Here is a 27,549-nt window from a genome sequence, read left to right as displayed (position 1 = left end):
ATGAATACCATAATGAATCCCTCCCCAAACAGAAAAAGACCTACTGTACCTGAAAGTACACTGCTTCAGTAGCTTTTGGACTTGCAGGCAGGATGCAAGACATTAAAAAATTAAATTATGCACATAAAGTACATGCAGATTTTGTAAACAATATTTACAAATCGCAATTCTACTCGTGTTGCTTGCAAACTCTACCCCTGAACACACCTACACATAGATTGCCTCAAAATATGCACCTTATTGTTACTGCATGTCCCTTTTACATTCATTTTATTTATTCATACAATTTTCTATACCGTTCTCCAAAGGGAGCTCAGAACAGTTTACATGAATTTATTCAGGTACTCAAGTATTTTTCCCGGTCTGGCCCGGTGAGCTCACAATCTGTCTAATTTACCTGAGGCAATGGGGGAACTAAGAGACTTGCCCAGGGTCACAAGGAGCAGCATGGGTTTGAACCCACAACCCCAAGGTACTGAGGCTGTAGCTTTAATCACTGCACCACACACTCCTACTTAACCTCAGAGGTGACTTTATAGAATTCCTTTTATGCTCATAAAAAGGCCTTTTTTAAAATTAATGGGGCTTGTATTCAAAGCAAAGGCTCTTGACCATTTAAATTGCTTATCTGGATAACGCCTAAGCAGATATTGGCTATTTTGTGGGAAGTCTGGGGGCAGAATTGACACTTAAGTGTCAATATCCAGCACTTAACCAGATATGTCCTACTTTCCTCTAGTTTGACTTACTTGGTTATGTTCTGAATATTGTACTTAACTGGATATGTGTAATCAGATATTCAATGCCAGTGTCTGGACATGGCCCAGCACTGGATATCTTGGGATACTGCTGGTGGTAGCGGTGTTGGACGGACGGCTCTGTTGCTTCTCCCCCTGGATTCCTGGTGACAGGATGTAAACCCCATCACAGGCGGCCAAACAAAACACCAGTTGAATATTGACCCCAATAAAATTAGTATGAGAACTGAGGTCAATGGTCATAGTATAAAGAACTGACTGATAAATAGGTAGGTTTAAGAGGAAAATGCTGATGCATACAGTGAAAAGGACATGAATGTGAAAGCAGAATGGGAAGTATTTATGGGGAATGAATATGAATTTGCTTTAAACTCAGAGTGATGAAAACATAGGAAAAATAAGTATGATCTTAGTTATTTTTCCCTATGATAGGTTTCCTGAGATTATTCCAGAAGGATATAAGCAGAGAAGTCGTGGAGGTATGATAATGAAAAATGAAGTGAGGGATGGTGGGTTTGGAACAATATACTTCTCTCTGGCAGGCACTTTGTAAGACCCTAGTGCAGGCTTGTTCAAGCTATGACTCTAGGGCCGGAAATTGGCCTTCCATGTGCATTTTTCTGGCCCTCAGAAGCTTTATTCATGTGGTGCTTATAGCAAGAGTCATAGGAGCCAACTTTTGAAAATGATTGTAATGTAATGTAATGTAATTTATTTCTTATATACCGCTAAACTCCGTTAGGATTCTAAGCGGTTTACAGAAAATAGACAATAGGGTGCATTAAAATTATAAGTAAAATAGGTACTTAGAAATTCCCTTACTGTCCCGAAGGCTCACAATCTAACTAAAGTACCTGGAAAAATGACAATTAGTAGAGTAATGAAGAAATAAAATAGAGATAGATGAGAAAAAATAAGAAAATAAACATTCTAATAAGACTACAATGATCTAAAGGACTTTGAAAGGTTGAAAAAAATAGGGGAGATAGGGATAGATGCAGAAGGGAGGAACCGTTAAACAATAGAATTCTGGGGAAATTTAAATAGTAAAATAAAAACAAAACAAGGGGCAAAACAATGAATGAAATTAAAAATAATTCATAAAATGGAAAGAAAGTGAGAAATAAAATCAAAAACAGTCTAGACTGAAGTCCAGCTTGAAATGACTTCACTGCTTAAGTTGCCAAATTTCTGCAGGTGACAGCCGATCTTTGCCAGCACACCGGTTGCCTCAAGAAGGGAAAGAAATGAAAATCCAGCAGTCAGCCATCCCCAACATGGCTATCCCATCGGCTGCACATCAATATCAGCTGGTTAACCATCACCATCCTCTTCTGTGCAACGGCCAGGGAACCGCCATCATCATCCTCAGCATATCTGCCGCAGGCCATCTCCGACCACTCGAGGTGTCACTCCCAGGGGAGACTTCCATGTCTGCAGACCAATCGGGCTTCTCCACGGTGCGACCCGGACTGAAAATGCCTCAGATATCCTTCTGGAGGATGCCGACTCCAGCTGCACCATCAACCCGTCCCCCTTTGGCAACGACGAAGCCACGGCCTCTCCCCAGCTCTCCTCCATGCTGACGGCTACCGCGCATTTGACTGCAGTGCTCAAAGGGCGCTGGCGGTTGGGCGCTGTTTCCCTTCTGGTGGAGCCCACATTGCTGGGATCACCGACAACTGGCATGTCTTCTCCCCTTTCTTCTGCTATCTTCGGTCTGCTGTGCCGTGCATCCTTGACGACCATGGCTCAACTGTGAGCGCCCCAATACCGACCTCCGATCCTGCTCACTGGAGAAGGCCACCAAGACCGCTGGATGCGAGCCAAACTGCCAAGAAAGACGGGGGTTATAAACTCAAAATTCACAACAAATCTTACCTTACCCAGCAAAGAAAAACAAAATACATCTGGTAGTGAATGACCAGCCTGTATCTAAATGTCAAAAGCAGGGCAGGTAATATGGACAAATCATAAGCTAGGGTCCTGTGACTCTCTCCTTCCCCTCACACCTCTTCAACATCTTACGCTTTCTCTTTCCATTCAGATCATCTAGAGCACTTTTCTCTAATCAGTCCCTCAGCCCATCATGTACACCAGTGTTTCTCAACTCGGTCCTGGAGTACTCCCTTACTCCCTTGCCAGTCAGGTTTTTAGGATATCCACAATGAATATGCATGAAAGAAATTTGCATATAATGGAGGCAGTATATGCAAATCAAGTTTATGCATATTCATTGTGCATATCCTAAAAACCTGACTGGCAAGGGGGTACGCCAGGACCGAGTTGAGAAACACTGATCTACAGCACACATTTTTCCTTCTTTTTTTTCACTTCCCATAAGTTCTTTTCATTCCTTGCTCCTCCTTATCCTTTTTCCCTCCCTCTCTACTCCCTCTGCACTTTTTAATTTTTGTCTCCTTTTGCACAGGCATAATTTAATTTAATCTATATATATAAAATCGGAGGTATGTATGTGTGTATGTGCCGCGATCACGCAAAAACGGCTTGACCGATTTGAACGAAACTTGGTATGCAGATCCCTCACTACCTGGGATGATATGTTCTGGGGGTCTCGCGGCCCACCTGCACACGTGGGCGGAGCTACAAACATAAAATCTGATTTCACCCATTCATGTCAATGGAAAAAATGTAAAAAGCTGCCATTCTCACAGTAATTCAAAAACGGCTTGACCGATTTGAACGAGACTTGGTATGCTGATCCCTCACTATCTGGGGTGATATGTTCTGGGGGTCTCGCGGCCCACCTGCACACGTGGTCGGACCTACAAACAGAAAATCACATTTTACCCATTCATGTCAATGGAAAAAATGAAAAAAGCTGCCATTCTCACTGTAATTCAAAACCGGCTTGACCGATTTTAACGATCCTTGGTATGCAGATCCCTCACTACCTGGGGTGATATATTCTGGGGGTCTCGCCGCCCACCTGCACACGTGGGTGGAGCTACAAACAGAAAATCAGATTTCACCCATTCATGTCAATGGAAAAAATGTTAAAAGCTGCCATTCTCACTGTAATTCAAAAACGGCTTGACCGATTTGAACGCAACTTTGTATGCAGGTCCCTCACTACCTGGGCTGATATGTTCTGGGGGTCTCGCGGCCCTCCTGCACACGTGGGCGGAGCTACAAACAGAAAATCAGATTTCACCCATTCATGTCAATGGAAAAAATGTAAAAAGCTGCCATTCTCACAGTAATTCCAACTACCTGGGGTGATATGTTCTGGGGGTCTCTCGGCCCACCTGCACACGTGGGTGGAGCTACAAACAGAACATCAGATTTCACCCATTCATGTCAAAGGAAAACAAGTAAAAAGCTGCCATTCTCACAGTACTTCAAAAACGGCTTGACCGATTTGAACGAAACTTGGTATGCAGATCCCTCACTACCTGGGGTGATATGTTCTGGGGTCTCGCAGCCCACCTGCACACGTGGGATGAGCTACAAACAGAAAATCATATTTCACCCATTCATGTCAATGGAAAAAATGTAAACAGCTGCCATTCTCACAGTAAATCAAAACCGGCTTGACCGATTTGAACGAAACTTGGTATGCAGATCCCTCACTACCTGGGGTGATATGTTCTGGGGGTCTCTTCACCCAAGAATTTATATGTTCTTGCTCCTGGAGGTGAAACTAAAAATGTTGTTTATAATCAAGTTTTGTGTTTGTTGTATTGTATTCATTTTGTCAAATATTTCACATTATAATTTGAATATTGTACTTTTTATAAAGTTGTAAAAAAATAATTTCATTCACCACTATAAAGTATCTTTATTTGAATCCATTTACAGTGTTATTGCTATAATTAAATACCCATGCAACGCCGGGGCTTCAGCTAGTGTTTTATATTTGGGAGCAGGGAATGTAATAGCTCTCTACCTGTTCTATTCCCTAAATATTTTTTAGTCTGTTCTGCTTCTCATTACTTCTATTTCTCTATACTCTCCAGCAAGCTCCAATGCATATTTCCCTAACCAGTTGTTGTTTGATGCAGGTTTAGCTTACCCATCCCTTCACTGCTCCTCACTTCTCACTTTCCTCTGTAGGTGAGACTTCCTGTCCTTAGTAGATTGAACTCATCTTTAATTTGTGACACCCTATTGACCACAGGCATAGCTCATTTCCCTACTCTCCCTGGCTCCAGGCACATTCCTGTTTTCTAGGATTGCTTCTCCTTTTATACTGCAGCACTTCTCCTGGCACTCATAGATTCCAGACCAATGACAACCCTCTGCCTGCAGAGTCTACATGCTTACCTTGAACTCTGGAAGCCCAGCAAGGATCATAGTTTGAAACCTCAGATATTACATGTCAATTGGGAAAACATATTCTAGCATCCCAGGGCATAGAAGTATGCACTCGTACTAAGCCGCTATGTTTGGGCTGCCTACATGATATTGCTCCAATGGCTAATAAACAATCCAGCTCAGGGAGCTGAGTTGAGAGCCTGATGATGGCTGCAGTATTTTGCTAAGAGTTGAGAATAAGGATTTAACAGTTAAATATGAGACACGCCAGGGAGCCAAACCTAGAAACACACAGTCTGTGAGACAATATGCTTCTTCTCCCCCTCCTTCCTGCCCCCTCTTCCTCTTCCTACTTTTTTTAGGTTCACTTAGCCAAGTGCCCATTTCTATCTCCTGTGGGATGTAATAGGGAATAATATTTTTTTTTTATTTTTGTGAAGAATTGGAACAGTGCTTCTCTCCATTCCCCTTCAGTTCAATACCTGATCATAGTCTCTCTCAATACAAGAGCTGCCAAGAGAAAGTAAGTTTTAAAAGGGAGATTTCCAGTTCATGGAATTTCATGCTTCCATAACCTTGTTCCCTTTCCCTATCCTTCTAATGAAATACCTTGTTTATCTCTGTGACTGCAAGTTTGGAAATAAGAAAAGAGCAGATACCCAAAACTGACTTAGCTCAATTAGCAATATAATACATTCCTACGCAGTGATTCTTGGGCTCGCTTTGTTTTGGAGAACAGCTGATAGATTCAAACATTGCCTCTGAAAATTATCTTTTCTTTGCTTGTTCTTGATTTTTTTTTCTTCCTAGTTTCACCTCTCCTGCCACTTCTATCCCTCCAGCCTCAGAATCCTTTTCTTAACCCCCGTCTCTTTGAACCTCTCACAGCTCCTCTCCTTGTCCTCATCTCTGTTCTCTTTCTTCAGCCCATCTCTGTTGTCTTTCTTCAACCCACCTATGTATCACAGCCCATTTGCCTCCCCCCCAGCTTGCATTCACTTCAGCTCTGTTCTCCCCTTCGTAGTCCATATCTCTGCCCTCATCCTTTCTTCCCCTCATAACCCTTCTCTTCTAGTTCTCAGTGCCTATGTTACTCTTTGCTTCCTCATTCCTTTCCCAGCACCTCTCTCAGCACTTCTCTTCCTCTTTATGGTAGACCTAAGGTAGGAAGCCTGTCTGACCTACACTGCAGCTTGTCTCTGTTCCCTGCTATTAGCCATTGGTCAGATATTCTTATGCTATGGTCAGATATTCTTAAGCCCCCAAGGATCCTCCATCTCCTTTAGGCCTCCTCCTGAACCTTTGGGCTCCTTTTATCAAGGTGTGGTAGGCGGTTAACACGCGGAATACCACGCGTTCAACTGCCTGCCGTGCTAGTCGCTAATACCTCCATTGACGAGGCGCTAGTTTTTAGGCTTGCCGCAGGGGTTAGCGCGTGATGAAATGTCCGACGCGCTAACCCCCGTAGCGCGCCTTGATAAAAGGAGCCCTTTGTTTCTCATCACAATTTAGACACTTAGCCCCTGTTTTACTAAGGTAAACTAATTGATTATTGCATGCTAATTGAATTAGAGCATGCTATACATTAACGCGTCCATAGACTTAACATGCACCCGTTAGCGTTTAGCACACGTTAAATTGATTAGCGCACACTAATCGGTTAGCGCACCTTAGTAAAACAGGGCCTTAATGATTCATTTTAATGTATGCCAATTATTGAGCCACTTAAGCTTGTTATCAGTGCCAATTAAACTAATTTAAAAAAATTATGTTAGATGCCTCAGTTGTCTAGGCACACTGATTTAAGCACCCAACTCTAGATGTCTTTTATATAATTTGCACCTAAGTGAAGATTGAATTTTAATTTTAATCACAATCACTAATATTTTTGGCACTATCTGGGATAATATTAATTGGTAGAACAGGGCCAATTGCTATATACTTAACATCTTATTTTGGTTTTATGTGAAGAAATCATTGACCTGATAGCTCTTTTTTGATTTATTGATCCCTCCCTATCACATTGCTTTCCTAAGGCTTAGCTGATAAAATTTGAAAGTGCAGCAATACAATAGCATAATGCTAACAACATGAATGGCAAATTTTAAGGAAAGAGTGCTTATCACAGTTGCTAAAAAATAAAACAATAAATTATTTTGTTCTCCACTTCTCCCTCTTTCCTCATTTTGACAGGCACCAGAAAGCTTGGTGTACAATGAGATAGTTTCCTATTAAAATACAGAAAATAATGCCTTTCTAAGCCTGTGAAAAATGGTGGCTGCTCTGTGGAAAACCTACTAGATAAACAAATTCTTTATCAACTTCCTTTGTCAAGCTGCTGGTTTCTACCTTTACAACACATTCATCTAGCTTAATTTAGCATTACATAGGCTATGCTAAAAATAGATTGCTTTTCCAAATTGTAGAAACCTGGTTTCTAAAATGCTTTATATTATGGATGCATCCTGCCTAAGTGCTTGTTGTTCTAATAAATAGAAGCAATGATACCTTAATCCATTCCTTCTGCTCCTGGAATGAAGTAAATGCCAGAGTGACAGAGCTTTTATGCTGCTTTATACACTCAAAAGAGGTTGAATAAGCACAAGTTTTGAACTTCAGATCATGGCACCCAAAGCTTCAACTCTTAACTACTCTCCAATCTTGCATTTCTTATATGTTTTCATTATTCAATACTTTAAAAAGTACAAAAATAATCTACGTAAAATGCAATCACATCTTCATGCTTAAACCAATGAGTGGAGCTGGGAATTCAGCGCACAAAAGATTTACTGTAGATAACATTTGTTTGTACCAGAGAAGATAATTGAATTATGAGAACTTACGAGAAACAAATGGACACTAGTGAAGGTTGAAGCCTTGATTGATGTCTTTATACTAGCTATTCTCATTGATCCAAGCATGAGGTGATTGAGGACAAGATTTGCTTTTAGTTTTGATAGGTTTCTGTTGAACTTTTAAGGTAACCAAGTTATGAGAAATTTGCAAATAAGCTATAGCTATGGTTGAAGTCTTATCAATTGGGTCTACTGCTAGAGGTCATCTGAAACTTCTTTATCCAATTTTAGCCAAAACCAAAACTGCCACTGAAACTGTCTGAAAGCTTTCGGCCAAAATTTATTAACTGGTTTCGGCCTAAGCTGAAAGTGAAACTAAAAACTCAAATTTTGTTCTCATACCAATATTTTCAGTTAAGAATTTCCTGTTTCTATATCAATGTTTATTTGGTCTGCTATGCTTATAGCTGATGATTTTGATGCATAATTCAACAAATTTTTGCAATGTTTTCATCAATTCTGCTTGATACAGGCTGCCCTGACCTTTCCTCATCAATTACTCTTTCCCCTCAGAAAAATGTATAATTTACTTGTACACTGTCATTTTTTTCATGGCATTATCCCCATAAACTTGGACTAACATGTCCCTGATTTCACTTCCACTCTTGCCAAGTTTAACAAGAAATTTAATGTTTGTTCGTTGCTCTAATTCAAACTCTGACATTCTTGCAATGACACACAAAAACACGCAACAACAATAATGAATGCCACTCAGCAAGACACTGCCACATATCGACACAAACATAGTTGTGAAACACTGATATACCAAGGTTATGAAACTTTACTGAGTTGTTTGTATAGTGATGCCAACATAAGTGCCTGGACACAAGTTTACAAACTTAATTGTCAGATCTCATATGCAGGGTAAGGTAAACATGTGAAGGTTAATTCTATAACATGATACCTATAATTAGGCACCCCTTTGCATGTATATATACACTGCACACTATTCTTTATCCCAGGACAAGCAGGCAGCATATTCTTTACGCATGGGTGACGTCACCGACGGAGCCCACGGTACGGACCTTTTTACTAGAAAGTTCTAGTTGGCCGCACCGCGCGTGCGCGAGTGCCTTCCCGCCCGACGGAGGAGAGCGTGGTCCCCAGTTTCTTCGTTTCCGCGGAGCGAAGAAGACATGCGTTTTTCAACTCCGATTGAAATCCTCTTTTTGCCTTCCCGCTCGCGTTCTTTTTTCGTTTATTTACCTTCGGGTTCTTTTTTATTTCATTTCCAAAAAAAAAAAAATATTTTCTTTTTGTTTCGTTTTTTGTCTTTGCCCCGGCGGGGCCTGTTGTCACGATCCAGGCCTCGGGGTTTGATTTTGCGGAGGCCGTGTTTCCATTCATGCCCCCGCAGCCCGGTTTTAAGAAGTGCCAGCGGTGTGCACGCCCGATCTCCCTCACTGACCCACACAATTGGTGTTTACAGTGTTTGGGACCGGAGCATCGGGCGGACTCGTGCACCCGCTGTGCCACTCTTAAAAAACGCACTTTGAAGAATCGCCAAATCCAGCAAAGTCTGCTGTTCGGCACCGGCCCGACTATGGACTCGACTTCTTCAACTGCGGCACCATCGAAGTCGGCACCGACCACCTCGACACCGCCTGACATTACATCGGCGCCACCGGCGCCAGGTAAGCCGGCTAAGAAGCCTTCCACCCTTGAGCGCCCTCCCACCTCGGTGGCGACACCGGCTCTTTCGGCTCCACGCCGAACTAAAAAGCGCTCCGCTCCGATATCGGTGAGTGCCTCGTCATCGGCCTCCTCATCGCCGGAGCGTAGAGCGGCACCCATGGAACCAAAGCAGAAAAAAGTGGTTCCGGTGCCACCCCTGGATGACCGCATTGCGGCCATCCTCCAGGATAAGTTGCAGGAACAACTCCAAACGCAACTTAAACAGCTCTTGCCCTCTATCCTGGCACCGCTGCTTTCGGTACCAGACCGGCCCGAGCCCCACACCGTCCAACCGGTATCCACGCCATCGGTACCTATGGACCCCTCCATGCCCATTCTCTCGGCACCGCATATCCATGCCCATGCCGAGGCCGTCGCTCTGACGACATCCGATCCTCCTCGGGACCGAGCGGAACACCGGTCTTCCCACGAACCTGACCGGCACCGTTCTTCCCGGGACCGAGACAGACACAGGTCTTCATCCCCTGGTACCGTCTCGGTACGCTCAGGCAAGTCTCGGTCTAAAGCTCATCATACCGAGCCTTCCACTCCAGTCTCTCGGCACGCACACACCGATGTCAGAGACCCGGACCTCTGGGAGGAATCTCCCCTCGGTACCGAGGAGGATGCATCGTCGTCGGACGAAGAGCCCTCGGCCCCCGATACCACATCTAAACCTGAGCAATCTTCTTTTTCAAAATTCCTCAGGGAGTTATCGGGGGCCTTATCTTTGCCTCTGGAATCTGATTCCAAGAAATCACAAGCTTTCCTGGAGGCATTAGATTTCGATCAACCCCCTAAGGAGTTCCTGAAGTTACCCGTGCATGACATCCTACGGGAAACTTTTTATAAAAATTGGGAAAATCCATTAACTGTCCCTGGGGCACCCCGTAAACTGGATAGCCTTTACAGGGTTATTCCAATCCCGGGATTTGATAAACCCCAGCTGCCCCATGAATCTCTCCTGGTTGAGTCCACTTTAAAAAAGACTCAAGGCTCCAGTGTCTATGCCTCTACCCCTCCTGGCAGGGAGGGCAAAACTATGGACAAGTTTGGCAAGCGGCTCTACCAGAATGCCATGCTTGCCAACAGGGCAAACAATTACTCTTTCCACTTTTCATTCTACCTGAAACATCTGGTAATGCAACTCTCCGCCATGCAAAAGTACATGCCGGAGCACAAGGTCCCACTATTCCAGCAGCACATCTCCAGCCTGCTTCAACTTAGAAAATTTATGGTACGCTCCATCTATGACTCCTTTGAGCTCACCTCTCGTGCATCTGCCATCGCTGTGGCCATGCGCCGCCTGGCCTGGCTCAGGGTCTCTGATCTGGATGTCAACCATCAGGACCGACTAGCCAACGCCCCATGTATGGGAGACGAATTGTTCGGAGAGTCTCTGGATACCACCACACAAAAACTCTCCGCCCATGAGACCAGATGGGATACTCTCATTAAACCAAAGAAGAAGGCCCCTCCTGCTCGGCCTTACAAACCACAGTCTTCTTACCAGCGCAGGTTCTCCGCTAGGCCGCTTAACCCGCCTTCACAGCAACCTAGGCGAGCTCGCCAACAACACCACAACCAGGCTCGTGCACAGTCTAATCAACCTGCCAAGCCTCTTCCTCCTGCCAAACCTTCTCAGCCCTTTTGACTCCTCTCTCCAGGGCTTAGCCAGTCTTCCACCCTCATTGCCTCTCCCTCAACCAATCGGGGGCAGGCTCCACATTTTTCTCAGCCGTTGGGAGGTCATCACATCGGACCAGTGGGTCCTCAACATCATCCGCCACGGCTACTCTCTCAACTTCCAGACTCTTCCACCAGACAATCCTCCCGTAGAGTCTGCTTCTCTTTCAACTCAAACCCCCCTCCTCCTGAGGGAGGTCCAATCCCTCCTTCTCCTCAATGCCATCGAAGAAGTACCTCTGGAACAAAGGGGCCGGGGATTCTACTCCCGTTACTTTCTGGTTCCAAAAAAGACAGGAGACCTACGTCCCATTCTCGATCTCAGGGACCTCAACAAATGTCTTGTCAAGGAGAAGTTCAGAATGCTCTCCCTTGCCACGCTTTACCCTCATCTCTCTCAGAACGACTGGCTATGTTCCCTGGACCTCAAAGAGGCCTACACTCACATACCAATCAATCCAGCTTCACGTCGCTACCTAAGATTCCAGGTGCACCATCGCCATTATCAGTACAAAGTGCTACCTTTTGGCCTCGCTTCATCACCCAGGGTGTTCACCAAATGCCTCATTGTGGCGGCGGCCTTCCTCAGGTCTCACAACCTCCAGGTGTTTCCCTACTTGGACGATTGGTTGGTGAAAGCACCTACGTCTCCGCTTGTGCTACAAGCCACTCATCAGACCATCTCTCTCCTCCACCTCCTGGGGTTCGAGATCAACTACCCCAAGTCGCATCTGCTTCCCACGCAGCGCCTTCAGTTCATTGGAGCAGTTCTCGACACCACACTAATGAGGGCGTTTCTCCCCTCCGACCGTCAGCGGAACCTGCTCCGCCTGTGTCGTCAGGTGCTCCTTCATCACTCCATTTCTGCCAGACAGATGATGGTCCTCCTGGGCCACATGGCCTCGACGGTGCATGTGCTTCCCCTGGCACGACTCCACCTCAGGACACCTCAATGGACTCTGGCCAACCAATGGTCGCAGACCTCGAACCTTCTTTCTCATCCCATCTCTGTGACATCGTCTCTTCAGCAATCTCTACAATGGTGGTTGAACTCCTCAAATCTTTCCAGGGGCCTTCTTTTTCATCTGCCCCCGCATTCCATGACCATCACCACGGATGCCTCCCCTTATGCATGGGGAGCTCACCTGGGAGACCTACGCACCCAAGGTCTTTGGACCCCGCAGGAGCGTCTTCATCACATCAATTTCCTGGAACTACGAGCCATGTTCTATGCTCTCAAGGCCTTCCAGCACCTTCTTTGCCCTCAGGTTCTGCTCCTGTGCACGGACAACCAAGTTGCCATGTACTACATCAACAAACAGGGCGGCACCGGATCTCGCCTCCTTTGTCAGGAGGCTCTTCGCATTTGGACCTGGGCCACGGCCCGCAGTCTCTTCCTCAAGGCTGTCTACATCCAGGGCGAACAGAACTCCCTGGCCGACAATCTCAGCCGCATCCTTCAACCTCACGAGTGGACTTTGGACCCTCCCACGCTCCACTCCATCTTTGCTCGCTGGGGCACTCCGCAGGTGGACCTATTTGCAGCTCCTCACAACCATCAGCTGCCCCAGTTCTGCTCCAGACTCTTCTCTCCTCATCGTCTGGCCCCGGATGCATTCCTTCTCGACTGGACGGATCGGTTCCTCTATGCCTTTCCTCCTCTACCTCTGATGTTGCGGACTTTATCCAAACTCCGCAGGGACGGAGCCACCATGATCCTCATAGCTCCCCGGTGGCCTCGTCAACACTGGTTCTCCCTCCTGCTTCAGCTCAGCTCCAGGGATCCCATTCCTCTGCCTGTGTTTCCTACTCTACTTACACAGCAACATCAGTCTCTACTACATCCCAATCTGTCTTCGCTCCACCTGACAGCTTGGTTTCTCTCGGGCTGACCTCTTCAGGAAATCTGTCTCAGCCTGTCCGTCTCATTTTGGACGCCTCCAGGAAACCGACCACCCTCCAATGTTACCATCAGAAGTGGACCAGGTTCTCCTCTTGGTGCCTCCGTCATCATCACAATCCCACCTCTTTAGCGGTGGAAACTGTTCTGGACTACTTGCTCTCCCTGTCCAACGCAGGCCTCAAGTCTACCTCTATCAGAGTCCATCTCAGTGCCATCACGGCTTTTCATGAACCTGTCTTAGGAAAACCTCTCACGGCTCACCCTCTGGTTTCCCGATTCATGAGGGGCCTCTTCAACATCAAACCACCTCTGAAGCCTCCTCCGGTCGTCTGGGACCTGAATGTGGTTTTATCAGCCCTCATGAAACCTCCCTTTGAGCCGCTTGCCACAACTTCGCTCAAATTTCTGACATGGAAGGTTCTTTTCCTCATTGCCATCACCTCTGCCAGGAGGGTTAGTGAGCTTCATGCACTGGTTGCCGATCCACCGTTCACTATTTTTCACCATGACAAGGTGGTTCTGCGCACCCATCCAAAGTTCCTTCCAAAGGTGGTCTCAGCTTTTCACCTCAACCAGTCCATTGTGTTGCCTGTTTTCTTTCCGAAACCTCATTCACATCCCGGAGAACAGGCATTGCACAGTCTTGACTGCAAGCGTGCCCTGGCTTACTATCTTGATCGTACAAGGGCTCACCGCTTGTCCCCTCAGCTCTTCCTGACCTTCGACCCAAATCGTTTGGGTCGACCGGTCTCTAAACGGACGCTATCCAACTGGCTTGCAGCTTGCATCGCGTTCTGTTACGCTCGGGCCGGTCTGTCACTAGACGGCGCTGTCACGGCCCACAGGATAAGAGCTATGGCCGCTTCTGTTGCTTTCCTCCGTTCCACACCCATTGAGGAAATCTGCAAGGCGGCCACCTGGTCCTCAGTTCACACATTCACTACTCACTACTGTCTGGATGCTTTCTCCAGACGGGATGGGCACTTCGGCCAATCTGTACTTCAGAATTTATTTTCCTAATGGCCAACCATCCCTCCTCCCTCTTTGTTAGCTTGGAGGTCACCCATGCGTAAAGAATATGCTGCCTGCTTGTCCTGGGATAAAGCACAGTTACTTACCGTAACAGGTGTTATCCAGGGACAGCAGGCAGATATTCTTACGTCCCACCCTCCTCCCCGGGTTGGCTTCTTAGCTGGCTTATACTAACTGGGGACCACGCTCTCCTCCGTCGGGCGGGAAGGCACTCGCGCACGCGCGGTGCGGCCAACTAGAACTTTCTAGTAAAAAGGTCCGTACCGTGGGCTCCGTCGATGACGTCACCCATGCGTAAAGAATATCTGCCTGCTGTCCCTGGATAACACCTGTTACGGTAAGTAACTGTGCTATAAGGGTACATGTAAGTGGTATAGTGTGCAAACCCTCTTGCATTCACTGTTAATTTCCAAGCTGGATTTTGGAAATGTGGCTATTGTAAGCATTAATCACTATTTGATTAAACACCTGCGTACTCTTCAGAATGCTGGAATTAGATTGATGGGGAGGACTGAGAAAGAGGGATGATGTCACACCTCTTTATGTTCACTATAATTGGCTCCCCATGGTATTGTATAAAATACCAACCATAGCGCATAAGGTGTTTTATGAGTGAATCCCTTCATATTTTGCACCTATGACCAACCTTTAGAAGCCATTTAAAGCCCTGCAATCTGCGAGCAGTCATCTGCTGGAATTCCCGGTTTCTTCAAAGGGTCGCCTTGTTTTAACACGAGAATGTTTTTTATTGACACACGCAAACAAAACCAATACTACAAGAAAATGTACAGGGTACAGGAGTTTATTAAAACCGCAAAAACAAAAATAGAAAAACATCTACAATAATTGTTCTCAATATTCCTGTGGACCGGACCCAACACGGTCTGTGTTTCAGAGGAACCTTTTTTTCCTCAGGGGTCCCTACTGGTGTTTCACAGAATATCAGAAAGCCAGATTAAATACGGTAAGCAAAATCAAGAAAACCAGTGAAGCAGAGAACCAGGGCGCTCAGGACTACTATCCTCACCATCTTCACACCTATTGCTTTTGGACTGATTGGTCAGGAAGGTAGCAACTCATGAGGGTGGCCTGAGAAAGTTTGACTATTCTGTGTATGCTTATTTCCGTTCTATAATGTATGGAGTTATTCTCTGTTGAATTGAGTGGTATATCAAGTACTGTATATTAAATTATTAAATGCAAGGAGACATAGATGTGAGCAGAACATGGGAGATACATAGGTGAGGCTGCCGATTACAAGGTCACTTACAGAATTCTGTAAGGTGAGCACACTGATTTTGCATTTACTTGTATGTTTCTGCAGTGTCACCAGGTCTATAGCTGGTATAACTGGCACACATGAAAAGTATTAATTATAAATGCTGAAACATTATCACATTTTATGTAGCGCTATATGTTCGCCGCTTAGCACATAGCGGCTACATATGTGAAAGATTTTTGTATGGACCTTCAGAGTGCAGCCAGTCATTTCATACTACTGGCTGCTAGAGTCTTTGTCAGTCCAATCATTTATTGACATTTTTTAATAGCTGTTAGCTTCAATTTTTTCTTTATTTTCTAGTTTTTTAGCCTATTTTTACTTTATCCTTAAAAATAGTGTAAACCACTTAGCTTATAGTGGATTCTTAAATTTCATCTACGCCACCTCTCCCGACATGCATTTTTCAAAAGAAACTTTCTTCAGGGTCAAGGGGAACATGTTTCTTTTTGCTGAAAAAAAAAAAGATGTGTTGATGCAAGGATGCCTTCACGTTGTTTCAAATTAGAATGAAAAAACTTATAAGCGAGGCCTTACTTAATAGAGTCAATGCAGAGGGAATTGATATGGTGGCAAGTCTAACCTACAGTATGGTCTCCCAGATTCCTACATGGCTTCAGTACCACCATCCTCCACTACTTCTGCCTGAGAACTTTCTCTCTGTTTGTCTTTTTCTAGAGGGCAATTAGTCATTAATATATGTATGAAAAGAATAGTAGAGTAGGTATGAATTTTGCTTCATATAACATCATAAGCAAACCAGTCTGTGGTTTCAGATAATCATGGCATTCATTCTGTTAAAACTAATCTATATCCTTCTTCCAGTGGTTTTGCAAAATTCATAATATAGTACTCCCCCGGAATTTGTGGGGGTTCTGTTCCAGGAACACCCGCAAATTTCAAAAAACCGCGAATACGGTTTTTCAGCTGATCGAAGGCAGGCTGGGTCGCTGGCGGGTGCTTAAATTAGTACCAGGAAGAGGCGGTTGGAAAATGTGTCCGGCTTCGTAAATACAAAGTCATGGTTACACCAATAGGAGCTGCTTTGAAAGGCCAGATAGAGTGCCAAAGCAGCTCCTGATTGGTGTAACCATGACTTTAGTATGAGGAAGAAGCAGTCAGAAAATACCGCGAATTACTGAGGCCGCGATTTGCGAATTTGTGGAGGTTTACTGTATTTTGTTTACTGGTATGCTTTTTCCTATTGGTTTATTATTATACTGAAATTCTCCATTTTCTCTTTCTTCCCCCTCCCTCCCACTATTCTGCAGAAGGTGATGAGACAGGTGTGATGGATAGTCTACTAGAGGCCCTCCAGTCAGGTGCTGCATTTAGGGATCGGAGGAAACGGACACCAAGGAATCATGGTAAGCTATACTCCAATGAATTTAGTGTTTCTAAAAGTTAAAAAAAAATGCAGCTTTACTTTACACAAAAATTGCTTGCACAGGCTTTTAACAGCTTTCATTGAAAGCTAGTCTTTCAGCTCTGGTGTGAAATCTCAGCAGGATTCATCAATGCGATCACAAGTTTTAACTTGGTAACTACATCTGCACATAACTGTAAATGTTACAAAAACAAAAAGAAGAAAAATAAAGAAATGGAGCAAGGTCTGCCATTGTCTTTATAGTTAAAGTATGGCTTACCACCTTATTGCATATGCTTTGGATTGTCTCAGGAATACCATAGTAACTTCCTGGTATCTATGGCCTCAACCTGATAGTCCTGTTATACTGAAAAAATGTAGCTCTTGAGAAGGGTTTCAATAATGTAGAAAAATATGTTCTTCTGTGCTGCATAATAATTTCTGAATGTCCACACATTAAGGGCTCCTTTTACGAAGCCGCGTTAGCGGCTTTAGCGCGTGCAACTTTTAATCACGCGCTACCCCCACGCTAGCCGAAAAACTACCGCCTGCTCAAGAGGAGGCGGTAGCGGCTAGCGCATCCAGCGGTTTACCGCGCACTATTACGTGCGTTAAACCGCTAATGCGGCTTTGTAAAAGGAGCCCTAAGTAGGAAGATTTTACCTTTCTGAAACAATGTTTTCTGCTTTTAATTATTATGGACCATATGCACTAAAGTTGTATTGTCAAACACATGTAAATCCATTTTGGCCATATTCATTATGGATATCCTAAAAACCTAAATGGTTCGGTATACTCCAGCAGGCATTTGAGAAAGTCTGCCTTAATGTGTATACCTCTCTTTTAGCTTCCTTGAGAGATACTTTTTTAAAAATGATGTTACAAATTATGTCACATATACCCTCTCATGCCAAAATAGGTCACCTAAATGTAAATGGCGTTTGTATTCTTAAATGTATAGAATACTACTGCTGATGTGGATATGTGTACGGATATGTGTAAATTATCAAATTACGGTTGTAAGTCAACTGTAAATATTCACCCAAAAGTGAAAAGGGAGGAAAAAGATTTCAGGAGCTCTGTCACCATTCAAATGGTGAACAACTTCATGATGTATCATCATAAGTCAAAAATCCTTCCAGAATTTTATGTACAATTGTTTTCATTTCCATAACTAATATTATGCATATGTGGAGAAGTGGATGTGAACAGCAACTATAACATTGGACAATTATTGAGTTTGGGATAGTGAGTCAGTGCCAAGTTTGTCCAGATAAGTTGCCGTTTTTTGTTTCCTGCAATTATTTGAACAAAGTTTTAAGATAGCGTTGTGAATAAATTGATCAGCTATTGATTTTCAGTTGTTCTGCTTTATCACAGAGCAGCATTTATTACTAACTTGCTAGCTATGACTCAAATGTGATTTTATCATAGGGATGTAATGGACTCCTAAGAAAGTCTCACTAGCTGAATCTGTATTGGGTCCATTTTGGAATTCAATATTATTGCATTTGTGTTGGACTTTTAATGAAATTGTGATCCTAAACTCCTGGCTCATTGGTTTGGTTACTCCCGTTCTTTTGGGATTTTCTCTGCAATTGTTTTGTTGGAAGTATGTCGGTCTTCTCTTTTGTATTCTGCTTTCAAAATAAATAATGGGCCCTATATTCAAAGGACATATAGATTTAACAGTCTTGGTAAATGTGTAAGTTCAATGGCTGCTGCTTTTCAACAATATTATATGGCTAGTGCCAAGAAAAATCACTTTAACCTCTTCGATAGTATCCATATAACATCAAGTGGAAATACAGTAGAGTGTACAGTACAGCTACCTGTGACCACTGACTGTACATGTTGTAGTGTTGAATACACACACTCCCCCTGATATTCAGCCAGTTGCAATCAGCAGTTTTTAAAATGCTGACCATGACCATCAAAATTAGCACCAGATATTCAGTGCTGGGCCATGTGTAGGTACTGGCACTGAATATCATATTATTTGTATCTATAATTAGTGTCATCATTATGGGCTCCTTTTACGAAGGTGCGCTAGTGTTTTTAACTCACGCACCGGATTAGCGCGCTAACCGAAAAGGTATTGCCTGCTCAAGAGGAGGCAGTAGCAGCTAGTGCTTGCGGCATTTTAGCGCACGCTATTCCATTAAGGCCTTAACGCGTCTTCGTAAAAGGAGCCCTATGTATCTTCTCAGTTTTCATACATATGTGTATCTATTTTGTTTAAAATATTCATCCTTTAATTATTACAGATTAACAAAGTCTACCTAGTACTGCTTTTGATGGCCCAGTTGACAAAGCGGGTAATAATAAAGAACCCTCCTTACCCTTGCCTCCTACCTCTAAACCATTCTTAATTTTGGCTGAAAGACTTTATACAATTTGCTGCTTGATAGAACTGGGCATAAGCCTGTGGAACATTACCCATCCTCTATATTGAATGTCAAACCAATTTGCGTTTTATTTTATTGAAATACAAAATTACTGATTTTAAAATTTACAACATTGTTTATTAGGCAAAACATTTCTTATGGACTGCAAATATTTCAGCTGCCATGTCAGCAATTTTAAAGCTGAGAAAGTTCAAGATATGCTGCACCAAAAATGGAAAGTGATAAGTGATGACTTTTGCACCCCTCCCCCCTATTAGACTCAGTCAAACCTCTGATAAATACCCTGAAAGGGATAGAGGTGTGAAAGGGACTATCAAGGGGAGCTGGGGAGCTCAAGGGGACTCCCATCATGTCTGGATTGTTGGGGATGAGGGTCCAAGGAAATTTTTGTCTGTCCAATGTGAGGGAGGGTGGAGACATTGGTGTTTTGCTTCTAGCACTTTTAAAAGACTCCCTAGAATCATCAAGCCATGCATTTAGGAACTGGTGCTCCTAGGGGAGAAGATCACTCCAGCTCAAAGCTAGCTTTAACTTTCCACAAATAGCACAACTTTTGGGGCTAAACCCCTTGATGTTTTTTTGTTTTTTTAAAAAAAAAATTTTCCTCCTTCTCTTCCTTTTTAATACCCTGGTCATTACAGGCCCTTCAGAACCCCAGTATCTGTCAGTTCTAAATCCTAGTTGTAGATTTTATCATTAGGCATGTGCATGAACAAATACAGCCTGTTTATTTTCAGTGAGATTTTAGCCATTCTTGGTTGTGTTTTTTCACACATTCATATTTTTTTATGCACATAGAATGCATGCAAAAACTTTTTTTTGCTCATGCAACTCAAATGTACATTTGTTGCATAGACTATGTATAAGAACTCTCCCCTCCTCCCCCCTTCACCAGTTCCCTTCTCTTTAGCCTCAAGCATGTCAACTGCTTCCCTAACGGTATATATACTGGATCTGCACTATTTCCTATTTGTACGGCATCTTGTAGCTCTTGAAATATACAGCTTCATTATTCTTGTAACTTCTCCTGGAAATGACCAGAATTCTCTCTGTAATTATCCTGGAAATGTCCAGTTGTCTCTTTTGTAATCCGCCCAGAACTGCAAGGTTGAGGCGGAATAGAAATCAGTAATGTAATGTAATGTAAAGAACATAAGAATATCCTTACTGGATCAGACTAATTGTCCATCTAGCCCAGTATTCTGTCTTCACGGAGGCAAATCCAAGTCACAAGTACATAGCATGTATGTACATGCAGTTTGCATGCACAAAATTTTTGAGGTGCCCAAATGAACTGAATACACCCTGGTTGTTATTGCATAAGGGCTGAATTTTCTTTCCTCTGCTTTCACGCCATTTTTAGCTTTGTTGGCCTGATAAATATAAATGCAGGGTCTGGGAATCAGTGAAGAGCTTTTGAAGCACACCAGAACCATAGCTCTAAAAACTAATTGTGACAATATGAGATATGGCAAAATATATCTAAATATGAAACCACTGCTTTTCCTATGGGGGCAGTCTCCATGTATGCATTTGAGGTATGCAAGAGTTGGGGGTCTCTAAGCAGATAGTGGAAAAAGTACTAGTACTCAGTTCTACCCCTGAAAATATGCCCCAGTTGGTGCAACTGAACCCTATGTTCTCAAAAATGTTTGCGCAGAATAGCCCCCCAAATTCAATTGACTGGCAACTAGATGGGATGCTGGTATGGATCACATCCTGAAGGAGGAGCATGATAGGCATAGAACTGTCCTTGAATATGTAAAATTGTTTCTTGTGAGCAGACATTAGCACTGTTCTCTGACAAAATTTCTATCACATTGGCTTGTTTATGCCTCAAGGAAATTTAATCAGCTTTGGTATACAGCTTATAATGTGATTTCTTCAGGACTGCCAAACATGCGCTTTCAGTTCCATAGCAGCTGACTCCTTTGGAGGCTTAAATTAGTTGCACTTTTTGACAACAAAGTGAGTGCAACCATTAAACATTCAGTAAGTAACCAAGTGTAGATGAGTCTATTGAGTTTTAGACTTCTACAGTCCCCAAGCTTATAATTAACAGATTCACAATAATTATTTAGGTATCTCACTAATCCTTAGTATTTCAGATGAATAAAGCCAAGACACAAATGAATTCTATATCATTATAACATTCATGGAGGTAATTTTGGAGAACAGCTGGGCAGTCATAAAAGTCTCCTATATTCATTTGTCCCCCAAATTAAGAGTAATTTTGTTTCCATTAGAAATGTATTCAACACCAAATGGTTCTTAAATCTGTCCTGGAGGAACCCACAGCCAGTTGGGTTTTCAGGATAACCCTAATGGATATGCATGAGGCAGATTTTGCATGCCTGTCACCTCTATTAATGCAAATATGCCTTATGCGTATTCATTAGGGATATCTTGAAAACCCAATTGGCTGGGGATCCCCCCAGGACAGGTTTAAGAACCACAGTTCTACACCATTTTTCACTTTTGTACTCCACTGCAGTACCTATTTACATTCTCATCATTTCTCAGTGTATACATACTTATGGAGACAGTGTAATTTCACAGCATATGCCTGCTTCAAATCTATTTGAGTATAAGTCCAAAGGAACATGAGAGTTAGTTTCCAGTGCTGGCTTAAACATTAGGCAGTTGCCTAGGGTGCCAGTTTCTGGGGAAGGGAAAGTAGAAAAGCAGTACTGACATTAACATAAAGTTTTTAATACTTGCAGTCACATCTTTCATAAACACAAACAACCACAGTAAATGCTGCTTTTCACTTGAGCTTTTTATATTGTTTTGTTTTGGGGGTTTTAAAGTAGTTTGGACCACTTTATGGATAATTTGATAACAGGTTACCTGTAAGACTTCTGAAAAGGCATCCATTTTACCACGAGTGTTCACTGTCAGTCTTTGGGGGCTGCAACCCAATTTGGTTTTCAGGATTTCCCCAATGAATATTCATGAGATCTTTTTGCATGCACTGCCTCCATTGTATGCAGATAGAATTCATGCATATTCATTATAGAAATCCTGAAAAGCCAACTAGGTTGCAGCCCCCGAGTTAGGTATAAACGTGTGCATTCTGCATTTTCTATGCTTGCCTGTTTTATGAAGTACACACATATATCACAACTCTGCTCTTGCTCCGCCTAAATGATGCCAATGCGTAATCTCCATAAATCTGTCTGGTTTTGCCCGCACTTGTACATAAGTCACAAGGTGCTGCTGTGGGAATCAAACCCACCTCCCCTAGTTTTCAGGCCATTGCATTAACCCTTAGGCTGCTTCTCCACTCACAGAAGGGAGGAGTGGAGAGAGAGAACACAGTGCTCACTAATTTTTCTCTAGGTTCACCCAAAATGTGCTATCTGGCTATGTTAGCGATGCACTTGTATTTTATAAAATAAGTGAGTGCATGCATAGACACATATTTGTACCTCCTTCAGAGTAGTTATCAGTTGTTATGACAGAGTTGTCTTTATAAAAAAAAAAGTAAGTGATATTAAATCAAACAAATCAGGACATTGAACAAATCATAGTTCTGTTCTCACAAACCAAACATTCAAACATATATTTTTGAGGGTCAAGGTTCAATTTATTTGATATAGGAGGGGCTGCTGTAAAGTTCTCAGCCCAACCAAGAAGAGAATAGTGTGGAGCCATGAATCCTACAAGTTATTCCACACTTTTCGTGATGTGAAAATTATAGAATACTATAATTTACATATGTTCATGCATACATCTAAGCACGGGCATTTACAGCAGCTGTAGGACAGGTATAAGTGGTCATGCTTAGATGTATGTGCATTCTCTGCTACTTAAACTAATATTCTGTAAAGAAAAGTAGATGCCTACTTTTTCTGCATACAATAGGTTCAAAATAGATGCCATAACCACTGTTCTCTCTGAGAGTCCTCCACTCAGGGCAAGATTAATTCGTCGAGGGCCCCTAGGCACACAAGTACACTGGGCCCCCTGCCCCGCCCCACCCCACTATGCGCCCAGGCGGAAACAGGAAGCTTTGGGCAAGCAGCACCGCTTGCAAAATTGCCTTTCTTACCCACATTGCTTGCTTGTCTTACTTTCTGTCAATGGGGGGGGGGCACATTGCCGATCGATGCTGGAGGGGCCCATCGCCATTTGGAAAAAACAATGTTGATGCCCTCCTTCATCGGGCTCCCCTGACCATTTCGGGCCCTAGGAATGTGCCTACTGGGCCTATTGGTTAATCCTGCCCTACCTCCACTTACTGTCCTGACGGGGATTGGGGGGGAGGGTGCTGTTTCACTATCATATTTTTAATATTGAGGGTCATGCATGCTCTGTAAAATTCTAGAGAACCTGCCTGCCTCTAGTGATTGAAAACACAATAATGATGCATCACTTGCCACTGGTAGCAATGCAAATGGAAGATTCTTGCTTAGCTTAGAGGGAACAATGACCATAACCAGTGGCTATAGCAATTACCCTCATGGTGCAGCCCATGACATTTAGCCTGAACACGTAAAGTTTGAAATGACAGTGTTAGCTAGTAATACTTTAATATTATTTTTTTTCCATTTTCACTAATTGGCATGACTTCTATAGATTAATCTGTACGTGATTAGCTTATATTTTTAAACACTATTTGAACCATTACTACACCATTTGAAACTGTCACTTCATGATACTGTAAATGGAAACGGAAAAATCTTTAAGTCTCTTTATACTTTGTAATAGAAAGTAAAAATTTAACCATGGTAACGGCTGATCTGTTATTTAATACCATGCTGTGCTGACATACTGAACAGAGGACTGTCAGCATGATACGACTTTACATATCTTTTTAAGTCCTTACCCTGGCAATTAAGGCTTTTATTGTCTATTCAAACAATTCTAAATATGGATAATATATTAGTGATTTCATTTCTCATTATCAGAATGTGACAAATTTATAGATGCATAATCTGGCATTATCCTGTTATTAAATATGTGTCCACACTTTTCTTAGAAATGAACTAGAAAAGCCTTTTAGAAGTTAGTGAAGAAAAGATGCTAAAACAATTTTGTTAATAGCTTATAATACTCAGTTCAGTAGTCAGTGGTGAAGGTGAGCCTATGGGACTTATTTTCAAAGAACAAAGATGTCCTTAAACCTGTTGGGGGGGACTCCCAGCCAGTTGGGTTTTTCAGGGTATCCCTGACCCTAATGAATATACATGAACCAGATTTCCATGCCTCCCACCCAGTGGCATAGCGAGGTTGAGAGGCACCCAGGGCTGAGTATCCCTCCCCGCCCTCCCATTCCGTCCCTGATCCCGCGTGCCGCATGCGCCCCCAATTGCTTCCCCAATCTCACCTGCCGCATATGCCTCCTTCCCTTCCTTTCTCCCATACCTCTAGTTGAAGTTGTTGCTTGCGGCGGTCCACATCGTGCTCTTCGCGACCCCATTGGCTCTCCCTCTAATGTCACTTCCTCTACATGGCACCCAGAAGTGACATCAGCAGGAGAGCCAACGAGATCACAAAGAGCACGTTGTTGACCACTTTGAACAACAACTTCAACTGAGGTTGTGGGTTTTACTAAATGGTGGTAGAGTACTGCGAGCTGGCAAGTTAAATGCTTTGACGCTCATAGAATTCCTATAAATGTGAGAGCATTTATCTCACTGGACCACAGTAGAAACCTTTACCACTGTTTAGTAAAAGGAGTCATTAGTGTTTTAATTGCTAGTCTATGAAAATAATCCCATATATTTATATAGCTGTAATTACTTTTCTGATTACAACTAAACATGCCACAAAAAAACAAAAAACATATACAGTGGTACCTCGGTTTGCAAGTAACGCGGTTTGCGAGTGTTTTGCAAGACGAGAAAAACACTCCAGCAATTTGTAACTTGCAAACCAAGCGCTGTCTTGCAAAACGAGCAAAATTTACCTGCAGCTTAAGTTGATTTTCCAACCCTGCCACCCCACGATCTCGGCGACATGCTCAGAGCTGAAGCGAGGCCTGTTCTGCTCCTCCATCACACTGTTAAACTAAGCTCCGTGCGCACCCAACGCATGAGAAGCCAGCAGTGAGCATTATCCAATCCCATTCAACCAAGCCCCGCACGCGGCCAACCCAAGAAAAGGCAGCAGCCAATCCCAAGCGTCTCACCTGACGAGGGTTGAAAGTGGCACTCAATCAGCTCAGGGATCTGGGAAGGGGGCGCCGGACCGACCTACTGTACCATTGAGCCGGGAAGAAGACTGACTTGGGCCGGCTTGTTCCCCAGCCGCTGGCGGCGAATGGATCCTGCTCTGAAGGAGAGGGAATGCAGGACTGAAATGGTGCGCGAGAGAATGGCTAGTAAAGTAAGTAAACGGGGCGATCTGCGCCGCTCCCATGCCGCTTTATTGTCCTGTCCTAGTTCAACAAAGTAACAATCATATTCAAAAATCCCAAAAGGGATGCTCCCAGTTTCGTTTTACTGGAACTGAGTATAATTCTAAGCTGGGGGGTGAAATTGGACGTACCCAGGACGCGCCATTAAAGCAAGAGTGAGGAACAATGTAGAACGAATCAACTGAGTTTCCATTATCTCCTATGGGGAAAGTTGCTTTGATATACGAGCGCTGTGGATTATGAGCATGCTTCTGGAACGAATTATGCTCGTAAACCAAGGTACCATTGTATTACCACTACAATGAAAAACTTAAGTAGAATAATTGGTTAAAAAAAAACCTTTGATTCCCAACGAAGGATGACACCTGCAGTTAAATTTAAAACATCCAGATTTCAGTACGGGCTCAATTATCCCTTTGAATCACCAAAAGCCCTGGGCAGGTATTCATGGGTAACTAGCACCACACCAAAGGTCTAAATAAACCCTGCCCCGACATCATCTTTTCCTTTATTTGAAAACACTTTTCTGGTGCAAATGATAAAATATAAAGTGCAGGTGTGCATTCAAAGAAGTAAGAAAAAGGAGATATAAGATGTGCTTGAAACATCTAAACATGTCATTTCAGCATCCTGTATGTGTATTCTATTCTTTTCTGAATTCCATCACTGATTTTCTCTCCATCACCTCCTCCAGAAGATCATGTCAGACATCAATGAACCTTTCCATTAAAAAAACATCAACACTGGCTTCTTCCCAGATGTGCTCTCTTGCAGGACCTTTGGTCCTCTATTTCTACAGTTTTCTCTCCTTTGATAATGTTTTCTTTGTCCATTAATACCTTTCAAGTTATTTAAATATCTGTATCATATGTCACTGCCCCTTCTGTCCTCTACACTATGCATATTTAGGTTTTCACATCTCATCTTGTATGTCTTCTGGCACAGACTTTGCACCATTTTGATTGCTTTTCTCTGGACTGCCTTTATTCTTTCTATTTATTTACCAAGATAACGGCCTCCAAAATTCCAATTTATCTCCAACCTGAAATGTCATTTCGATTTTAAAAAGTTGTTTTATATTTTATTAAAGTTGGATTGAGTATATGATTATACTTTTCCTTTTTGTGCTGAGAAAGACATAGCACATAATTACATTTTATATGATACTAAACCTCATCAAGGAACTCATTGAACCTTAGAATATATATGCTGCTTTGTAGAAGCAATTAGATATTTCTACCCCTTGCTGTTTCGAATTATTGATTTTTGTGTGTATTCTGCTTCTATCAGTTTCTTATTCTGATCTTAAAAACCCTATGGGGACATCAGGGTGGGGTTCTGAAGGTTAGAGGTGCCTGGGGCGATGATGCCCCCACCCCCTTCTGCTGCGTACGCCCTTTCCCTTCCCCTGTATCTCTAACGTTCCCGGCACGAGCAGCAACCCCAACCTGCTGCTTGTACCAGCGTCGGCTCTTCCTCGGACATCATTTTCTAGATGCAGGTCCAGGAAGTGATGTCAGAGGAAGAGCTGATGCTGAGGCGCGCAGCAAGTTGGGGTTGCTGCTCGCACCTGGAACGTTAAAGTGGTGCAGGGGGAGGGAAGGGGCACGCGTGGCAGGAGGGGGTGAGGAAGCATCAGGGGGCAGAGATGAGGATGGGTTCTAGCGCCCCAACCAAGACAGCGCCCGGGGTGGACTGTCCCCCTCCCCTCCTTACTACACTACTGGCCCTTTTTGAAGCTAAGACATGTTCTTCTAACCTGTGCTAAGCAGCTATTGTGTGAATGGTGACGGGACTAAATCGCGCAAGACAATGGCGCGCCGACAACTGAGCGCAAGGTTGACGGCGCGCCGATGAAAAGCACTATTTTAAAGGGCTCTGACAGGGGGTGTGGGGGGGAACCCCCCCACTTTACTTAACAGACATCGCGCTGCTGTTGTGGGGGG

The 27,549-nt window shown here is 43.4% G+C and overlaps 1 protein-coding gene across 4 annotated transcripts in view; it reads left to right on the top strand.

The window, feature by feature from the left end:
• Positions 1 to 27,549, top strand: part of DIAPH2 (diaphanous related formin 2) — a 1,499,255-nt gene that overhangs the window by 1,220,283 nt on the left and 251,423 nt on the right. For 3 of the 4 annotated variants that reach the window (XM_033944798.1, XM_033944797.1, XM_033944796.1), the window contains one exon: positions 16,737 to 16,832. In XM_033944798.1, coding sequence (XP_033800689.1) covers positions 16,737 to 16,832 — 96 coding nt within the window. Of the gene's footprint in view, positions 1 to 16,736; positions 16,833 to 19,098; positions 19,150 to 27,549 lie in introns of all 4 variants that reach the window. The other variant, XM_033944799.1, reaches the window with a different exon arrangement.

The sequence above is a fragment of the Geotrypetes seraphini genome, chromosome 5, assembly GCF_902459505.1.
Source record: "Geotrypetes seraphini chromosome 5, aGeoSer1.1, whole genome shotgun sequence".
Lineage (NCBI taxonomy): Eukaryota > Metazoa > Chordata > Amphibia > Gymnophiona > Dermophiidae > Geotrypetes > Geotrypetes seraphini.
The sequence above is the reverse complement of the archived record's forward strand: the minus strand, read 5'-3'. Positions and strand labels throughout refer to the sequence as shown.